Source organism: Myotis brandtii, unplaced genomic scaffold (genome assembly GCF_000412655.1).
Source record: "Myotis brandtii unplaced genomic scaffold, ASM41265v1 scaffold194, whole genome shotgun sequence".
NCBI lineage: Eukaryota > Metazoa > Chordata > Mammalia > Chiroptera > Vespertilionidae > Myotis > Myotis brandtii.
Window position 1 is genome coordinate 294,018 of NW_005357232.1, and position 9,990 is coordinate 304,007.

At 39.4% G+C, this 9,990-nt stretch overlaps 1 protein-coding gene across 1 annotated transcript in view; it reads right to left on the reverse strand.

The window, feature by feature from the left end:
* The window catches only part of BAZ1A (bromodomain adjacent to zinc finger domain, 1A), a 106,474-nt gene that overhangs the window by 81,512 nt on the left and 14,972 nt on the right, over positions 1-9,990 (reverse strand). The window contains 2 exon segments of the mRNA XM_014538620.1: positions 6,739-7,049; positions 8,585-8,681. Of these exon segments, the coding sequence (XP_014394106.1) occupies positions 6,739-7,049; positions 8,585-8,681 (408 nt within the window).

Genomic DNA, 9,990 nt, shown 5'->3' on the forward strand with positions numbered 1-9,990 from the left:
GGGTGGAGGGGAACTATGGGGGGAAAAAAGAGGAACAACTGTAATGATCTGAACAATAAAGATTTGATTTAAAAAAAAAAGTGAAAAGGCAATTCCAAAGAATGGAATAAATCATATATCTGCTCCTTAGTATCAAAAAACAACTTACAACTATGTAATAAAAATATAAATAACCCATTTTAAAACGGGAAAGGGCCAGACCAGCATGACTCAGTGGTTGAGCATCGACCTATGAACCAGAAAGTCACGATTTGATTCCCAGTCAGGGCACATGACCAGGTTGTGAGCTCAATTCCCAGTAGGAGGCATGCAGGAGGCAGCTGATCCATGATTCTCTGTCATCACTGATGTTTCTATCTCTCTCTCCCTCTCCCTTCCTCTCTGAAATCAATAAAAAGATACATTTTTTTAACGGGTAAAGGACCAGAATAGACATTTCTCCAAAGAAGATATACAAACGATCAATAAGCACATGAAATGATACTCAACATAATTAGTCATTAGGGAAATGTAAATCAAAACTACAGTGAGATACCACTTCACACACACTAGGATGGCAAAATAAAAAAGATGGACAATACTAAATTGTCCATACATATGACTTGGTGAGGAAATGGAGAAACTTGAACTCTCATACATTGCAAGTGGGAATATAAAGTGACACAGCTGCTTTGGAAAACATCTTGGATGTTCCTCAATCCAACACAGTTACCATATGACTTAGCAGTTACTAGAATACTAGACATATACCCAAGAGAACTGAAAACATAAGTTCAAACAAAAACTTGTACATGAATGTTCTTAATAGCATCCTATATAATAAAAGTGTAATACCCTAATTAGACTGGAGGTCCTTCCGGACGACCTTGCCAATGAAGCCGGGGCTGCAAGGGAAGCCCGGGTCCTGGGTGCCAGAGGGAAGCCAGTGCCAGCAGCCAGGGGAAGGAAGGCCTACTTTTGCACGATTTTCGTGCATCAGGCCTCTAGTTATTTATAATAGCTCAAAAGTGAAAACAACCGAAGTGTCCATGAACTGATGAACAGATAAACAAAATGTAATAGATCCATATAGCAGAATCTATACTAATAAAAGGGTAATATGCTAATTAGACCGGATAGACCAGGCATCTTCCAGACATCCTTCTGGACAAAGCTCAGAGCAGAGGCCGAGGCAGAGGCGGTTAGGGCGATCAGGTCGGCAGGGAAGAGCGATTAGGGGTGATCAGGCCTGCAGGGGAGCAGTTAGGGGGCATCAGGCAAGCAGGCAGAGGCTGTTAGGGGCAATCAGGCAGGCAGGCAGAGTGGTTAGGGGCAATCAGGCAGGCAGGCAGGTGAGCAGTTAGGAGCCAGTGGTCCCAGATTGCGAGAGGGATGTCCGACTGCCAGTTTAGGCCCAATCTCGTGGCAGTCGGACATCCCCTGAGGGGTCCCGGATTAAAGAGGGTGCAGGCTGGGCTGAGGGACACCCCCCATGCATGAATTTCATGCACCAGGCCTCTAGTTTATCAATAAAAAGAAATAAGACACAGATAGATCTACAATGTGGATGAACCTTGAAAACACTACAGTAAATGAAAGAAACCACACAGAAGGATACATATTATGATTCTATTTATATGAGACTAGAGGCCCGGTGCACGAAATTCATGCATGGATTTCCAGGATCCATGATCCCTATCCAGGATCCCTAGGATCGGGCCTAAACCGGCAGTCGGACATCCCTCTCACTATCCTGGACCACTGGCTCCTAATCACTCACCTGCCTGCCTGCCTGGTCACCTCTTACTGCCCACCCCCCGTCGGCCTGGTCGCTTCTAACTGCCCCCTCCCTGCCGGCCTGGTCGCCCCCAATTGCCCCCCGCACCGGCCTGGTCACCCCTCATGGCCCTCCTGCCGGATTGGTTGCCCTATGCAGCCTGCTTGTTCAGTCATTTGGTCGTCCCTCACTAACCCCCCCTGCCGGCCTGGTCATAGGCAGCCATCTTGTGAGGGCATGAGGGTTAATATGCATATTACCTCTTTATTATATAGGATGTCCAGAATAAGCAAATCCAGAGACAGAACATATAGATTAGTGGTTGCCATGGGCTGAGGGGAGAGGGTAGTTTGTAGTGTCTGCTAACACAGGACTTCTTGGGGTGATGAAAATATTCCGTAATTAGGTAGTGGTGATAGCCTCATAACTTTGTGAATATACGAAAACCCACTGAATTGCACTTTTAAATGGGCAAGTTTTATGGTGTATGAATTATATCTCAATAATGCTCATTTAACAACAACAAAAAGCAGAGTGATGAAAATGTGTGCACCATGTAAGCAAATTCTTGCAACTTCACATTCTGTGGAGAAAGGATGAAGAATGAAAGGTGGGAGTGGGAGCACAGATACCTTATACTAATGGACCTCATGTAAATGCCTGCTATTTCTCAGTTATTGGGAGAAATTCATTTATTTCTCTAAATAAGCCCCCTACCAATAAACCTCATGCCACAGCAAGGTAGAAAGGCCAAAGAAGTCTACAAATAAAAATCAACAGGAATGCCTTGGGCAGGGGGGCTCAGTTAGTTGGAGAGTGGTTTCATACAGCAAAAGGCTGTGGGTTCAATTCTAAATCAGGGCAAATACCTGGGTTGCAGGTTCAATACCCAGTCGAGACATAAATGGGAGGCAACTAATCGATGTTTCTCTCTCACTCTCTCTCTCTAAAATCAATAAATGTATCCTCAGTTGAGGATGAAAAAACAACAACAGAATACTTAGGAAAGTCAACCTGGATTTTCTCTCATCACAGAAGCTGGACTTATCCTAGCCCTTCTTTGAGGATGCCAGGATCTTACCACTTCCATCATCCCAAAATTGAACCGGAGGCAACTAAGCGATGTTTCTCTCTCTCTCTCTCTCTCTAAAATCAATAAATGTATCCTCAGTTGAGGATGAAAAAACAACAACAGAATACTTAGGAAAGTCAACCTGGATTTTCTCTCATCACAGAAGCTGGACTTATCCTAGCCCTTCTTTGAGGATGCCAGGATCTTACCACTTCCATCATCCCAAAATTGAACTCAATATCAAGTTACACAAGTAGATGTGACGCCAGAAGGGACATGTATTCTTGGGGGTCTAGAACACAGTCCAAATGAAAAACATCGTGCCAACTCATTTCCTCATATTAACGTAATAGGAGTTTTTTTTCCTTTTCTAATATTAATTTACAAAGATCTTTATTTTACTGGGTTGCAGCAGCTTGGAGATTTAAGATGGCCTGTACCTAATATATTATCCCTCAAAACATCTCCATGGAAAACAGCAAGGAAAGTCACTAATCCTCTCCTATATAATAAAACCCTAATATGCAAATCGATCAAACAGCGGAACGACCGCTGGAACAACCGGTCACTATGACACGCACTGACCACCAGGGGGCAGATGCTAACACAGTAGCTGCCCCCTGGTGGTCAGTGCGCTCCCACAGGGGGAGCACTGCTTAGCCAGGAGCCAGCTCACGGCTGGTGAACCCAGTGGCGGTGGCAGGAGCCTCTCCTGCCTCCACCGCAGGCGGGCAGTAAGGAGGGAGGGGTCCCGGACTGCAAGAGTGCACAGGCCGGTCTAAGGGACCCTCCCCCCCCGCCCAGTGCATAAATTTCGTGCCCTGGGCCTCTAGTATAATAATGAAATCAGGACTATTGACTATGGTTTATTAAAGGGGACAGACACTCTCACCACTACACGCGGAAGCAAGAGAACACATTACAAGAGTCATCTTAAAAGCTGTCCCCACAGGACAGAACAGCATTATTTAAAAGTGCCAGAAACATAGGAATGGTCACTGACTTGATAAGGCCCTTGGCTATCTAAACAGCTTAGACCACCACCCTATAATCCAATTTATAAAAACAAAAACCCAAATAGAAATCCCAGAAGCTACAATTAGAATAAGAGTTTATAAGCATGACAGAGAACTCAAAAATCAAAATGGAAAAAGATTAACTTTTTAACTTATTTATTGAACACTTGCTATGTGCCTGGTACTTCACATACAGCATCTCAGTTTATCTTCACAATAATTCTACTAAGTATGCAAAAGAGAGATGAATGATGTTAAATATTTTCCCAAAAGTTATGCAGGTGGTAAGTAAGTGGTGGAGGCACCATTCCAACCAAAAGGAAATCTAGTCATTAGGCAAGTTTACATATTAAAATTATTTTAACTGAGATTTCAGTGAAAAGGGTAAAAAGAAAGGGTGTACTCAGAAACTCAAGATCTAAAGTAGCAGAAATCTTAAGTCAGGCTTGAAGCTTAATTATAACAAAATTTAAATTTTAATAGAAAAGCTAGTAATAGAAGAAAAATATTAACTTCCATATAAGCCTATTTGGCCAATAGCAGCCTTATCATCCCACCCCACCCCCATGGTAAAATGCTACTACTATATTCTATTTATGTAACAATTCAAAATGTATACCCCCCAACATAGTCTCATAGTAACCTGAAAGGATGTCAATTGTTCAAAAAGGCAGTCTGACTCCAAAGCCTAGATCCTTCACTATCACACTATTCTGCCTCCCATAAAATTAGAAATTTATAACTTTTCCCAAACTATAAACAAAAATTAAAGATAAAAATATTGTATTAAAGCCAAGGGCATAACTATTGATTGCACTTTTATTCTTTATTTCTTAATTATATTATATTGTTCATACACATTTTTAAAAATTTATACTAACTGCATCGTTAAGAAAAAACAAAAAGTGAAATGGCAAAATATTTGCAACAGTAAGACAGAAGTATAATATGCCTAATATTTAATAAATAGCTCTCACAAATCTACTGAAGACAATCAAGTCAAAAGAAAAATGGGCAAAGAACCTGAACAAACAGACACTGAGATATCATCAGATCTGGCAAAGACTAAAAAACTAAAATATCTAGTGTTAGCATGAGAGCAGGGAACCCAGACCTAGCCTTTGTGGCATTCTGAACCTGGATGCTCCTGAATTACTTCATTCATACATTAATTTTAATACTTGGCAAGTTGAAATGGTTGTCTCTTTCTTAATTGAATCTTAAAGGGCATCTTAATCCTTTTTGTATCCCCAGTACCAAACCAGTGTCTAGCCTATAAGTGATACTTACAATCACTAAGCAACATGTGAAACACAATATCAGAGCAATCAGAACTATCTAGGCCTGAGCTGAGAGCAAAGATGGCTAGACTCATAATATTACTTCCTGAGGCTCCTGATAAAGGCAAAAAGTAAGAAGTCTTCCACAATTTCTCCTTTCCTGCATAGAGATTAAGAATGGTCAATGTGCATTATGAAAATTAAGCCTTAAAAGTTTGCAGAAAAATACTAATTTTTCATACTTTATCATTTAAAGCCTTCTTAAGAAGAGGTATGTTTCCTGATGAATAATTGTGACTCCCAAATTTCCCATTTCTGTAATATAACCTAGTATACCACTGTTAACAGCTACAAATACCTGAAATCCATTTTTAAAGTATTATTAAAAAAACACACAAAAAAACCCAAAACAGGCCTAACCGGTTTGGCTCAGTGGACAGAGCATCCGCCTGCAGACTCAAGGGTCCCAGGTTCGATTCCAGTCAAGGGCATGTACCTTGGTTGCGGGCACATACCCAGTAGGGAGTGTGCAGGAGGCAGCTGATCGATGTTTCTCTCTCATCGATGTTTCTAACTCTCTATCCCTCTCCTTTCCTCTCTGTAAAAAATCAATAAAGTATATTAAAAAAAAAACTATATAAAACACAATGAACCAATTCATTTTTAGATGTAAGCTATATTCCTAATGTTAAAGTTTAATGCATCTCAATGATTTGTAATTCAGAAAACATTTCTGGCATAAGTCAAATAAAAACAGTGACTATAAGAAGAAAAAAACTGTCCTCTCCAGAAATGATCCTATTATTTCTTTTGGTGATATAGATCGAACACAAAAATCTGTTTTCTAAGTATATCACCAAAAACCATAAAACATACTCCAAAACAGTATTTATAATTTGATTTGTTTTTAAAAGGGTATGTTCTTGGTGAGATTACTGGTGACATGTTAATCTCTCCCCGCAAAATAAAGATATAACATTTATTTATTTATTTATTTATTTATTTATTTATTTATTTCAGAGAGGAAGGGAAAGGGAGAGAGAGATAAAAACATCAGTGATGAAAGAGAATCACTGATCAGCTGCCCCCTGCATACCCCCTACTGGGGATCGAGCCTTTAACCCGGGCATGTGCCCTTGACTGGAATCGAACTTGGCACCCTTCAGTCCACAGGCCAACACTATATCCACTGATCCAAACCAGCTGGGGCTAAAGATATAACTTTTTCTAGACATGAAAAATTCTTCAATTTTTACCATTTGTTGCTTCTACAATTAATTTAAAAAGTATCCAATTATTCATCAAAATCAAGATGAAAGATACAGTATAGTGTGCTACCTTTTGTATTAAAGTGGGCAGGAGATTTGTGTGTGTGTGTGTGTGTGTGTGTGTGTGTGTGTGTGTGTGTGCCTGCCTGTGCGTGTTTTTGGTGGTCTAATAAATATTAGCTTTAGAAAAATACATAAGAAACTAACACTAGAGCTCTGTGGGAAGGGTAACAGGGTAGCTGGAGGATAGTAAAAGAGAAGCTTTCTTCATTTCAGCTTTTTGTGTATCTTGGATTTTAAGCAATGGGGGTATCTGCAGATCAAAAAAAAATTAAAAGTACTTTACCTTGCACCATTGTTCCTAATGACTTCCACAGTTTCTTCGACAAAATATCGATCCTTGATATATGCAAAAATATCATCACAAATTTCATGTAAGCGTGAACGATGGGTAAGGTTGGTCAAGTATAAAACTGGAATAATTAGTGGTTCTGGAAAACTCTGAAGATTCTGTCTTGCTCTTTTTTCTGACTCAAGTGCTTCCTGATAGGTCAGTCCAGGTCTACCCGTCACAGCACAACTCCACACAAGACTGTTGCACAGAATGGTTCGTTCAAAAAAGTCACTGATTAAAAAACAAAAATAAAAATCTATTACCTATCATTTCACAAATTTTACATTAAATGCTGATGAATAATTATGCCTCTATTGCAAAAATTTACATAGAATCATAGAACTCAAACAAGGGTTTAGTAACTGGACAGCTTACACATTAATATAAACCTGAGAAAAAGTATAATAAACTAGATATTTATATTTTGCAATTTAAAAGTACATTCAGCCAAAATTAGACTTTGATTTCCATTAGTTTTTGAAACTCAAAGTGCAACTGAAAATAAACTCAACCTTTCCTTTTCATTTTTCTAATTTTAAGTTTTGCTCCAAAGCAATCCAAACACTGGAGTGAATTCAAGCACTTAACTACAAATTTTATTTTTTAACTATGAATTTTTTAATATACTTTTCTTGATTTCAGAGAGGAAGGGAGAGGGAGAGGGAGAGAGATAGAAATATCAATGATGAGAGAGAATTATTGATTGGCTTACTCCTGCACGTCCCTTACTGGGGATCAAGCCACAACCCGAGCATATGCCCTTGACCGGAATCGAACATGGGACCTTTCAGTACGCAGGCTGATGCTCTATCCACTGAGCCAAACCGGCTAGGGCTTAACCATGAATTTAAAAGGCTTTAACATAATAGTGAAAAACTGAAATGTAAGCATCTAATAATCAGAGAAAGGTTAAGTAAATTATAGTACGTCATATGATGTAAAATCATAGTCATTACACAGTATAAGAACAGTTCTTAAATAATATGTTAATAGGGAAAAATGTTCAGGTTTTTCTATATATGACAATATGATCCTATTTGCATTAAAAATAAAAGAAAAAGGAAAGAAAGAAAGAAAAAGAACCTAAAAAAGCATAAAATATTTCTGAAACAATATACAAAAATTAAGGTAATAGGCATGGGACTGGATGACCATTCTACTCAATCCTTTTCTGCACTATTGGAATTTTTTTATATGGGCATTTCTTTAAAAAAAATTTTATCCTGTCACTTTTAAAATGCAAGAGGTCTATAATTTGGAAAGATGTTTTGTATATTCTAAGTAGAAAAAAATCAAATTAGTGAATAACACAATCCCATATACACTGATTATAATAACAAGAGGGTTTGTATTTATACAAACACTATAAACACATGTTCCCTATGGAGAAAGGGAGGAACTGAGAAGGAAGAAAAAGGAAAATTTGTTAATTCTAAATATTTCTACAGTGTTTGAATTTTTATAAGGAGTATGTACTTGTATTATTTTAATAATAAAGATATTTTCTTTTTAAAAAAAATTTATTAATTTTTTTTAAGAGGAAAAGAGGAGAAAGAGAGAAACATCTATGTGAAAGTGCCCTCTATGAGGGATCGAGCCTGTAACCCGGGCATGTGCCCTGATCAGGAATCAAACGGCAACCTTTCAGTGCATAGGAGGACGTCCAGCTAACTGAGCTACATCAGCCAGGGCTACAACAAACATATTTTCAAAGAGAAAAGGTCAGACATATGCAATAGGGTTAACAGTGGTTGCCTCTAAATGGTAAGACATTCATATTCTGCGCCCTCCCCCATACTCTGGTCTTCTTTGCAATAATTACATGTAGCCGATATAATTCACTATTCTTTAACCTTTTCTCCTTCTTGAAATCCCTCTTTCCTTCTCCCATCATTCTAAAAAGTATATGTTTACTTCCTAGTGAGTAAATCTATTTAGGTTATCCCTGTAGTAGTCTGATCTCCAAAGATGTGGGGTAATTCCATTAAGGTACTTTCATTTGTATATTTGTCTGTAGAACAACAACAAAAAAATGAAATATATGGAAATAAAGAGAAACTACTCATACTTTAACATAAATGAGATCTAAAGAGATAGCATACATAAACCAAGTTACATGACTTGGCTTTAGTAGAGGAGATAATGGATGTATATCATTAAAATACAAAGTACAGAATGACTACCTTTATAATACAGAGACAGATATCCTTTGGGAATTCAGAGGAAGGAAAGGAGGAGAGGCAGGCAAAAAAGATAAAAAAAAAAACTAGAAGGAAGTGGCATTAGAGAGTTAGGGTTGTAAAGGAAACAGTTGAAGTAAGAAGTGCCAAAGAGAAAAAAGGAATATAATCTGGTTCTTATAAGCAAGAAAATCTATGTCAGATAAGTAATATCAGCTTAGAGAGAGGTAACAGACATACCCAATAGATGGGTATCAATGGTATAGGACAGTGGTCGGCAAACCGCAGCTCGCGAGCCACATGCGGCTCTTTGGCCCCTTGAGTGTGGCTCTTCCACAAAATACCACATGTGGGCGCGCATGTACAGTGCGATTGAAACTTTGTGGCCCGTGCGCAGAAGTCGGGTTTCAGCCTGGGGGAGTCTAGTTTGAAGAAGTGGTTCGGAAGTGGGGGGTGTCGGTCAGGGGACAGGAGATGCGGCGCAGGTGGGCCGCGGGATACGCAGCACGAGGGAGGCACGTGCGATTCATGCACGAGTTGCGTGAGCCAGTCAGTCAGCAGTCTCATGTGCAGTGGTTAGTGCTAGTCGTGTCCACAAATCACGCGCGGGTAACAAAAGTACCTACTCGAAGCTTAAAGTTACCTGTATTTTTCCAACCAGCTGCAAACCTGGGTGAGTCTAGTTTGAAGAAGTGGTTCGGAAGTGGGGGGTGTCGGTCAGGGGACAGGAGATGCGGCGCAGGTGGGCCGCGGGATACGCAGCACGAGGGAGGCACGTGCGATTCATGCACGAGTTGCGTGAGCCAGTCAGTCAGCAGTCTCATGTGCAGTGGTTAGTGCTAGTCGTGTCCACAAATCACGCGCGGGTAACAAAAGTACCTACTCGAAGCTTAAAGTTACCTGTATTTTTCCAACCAGCTGCAAATCCTACAGGTATCTTTTTTTATAAAGATTTTATTTATTTTTTTAAAATATATTTTATTGAATTTTTACAGAGAAGAAGGGAGAGGGATAGAGAGTTAGA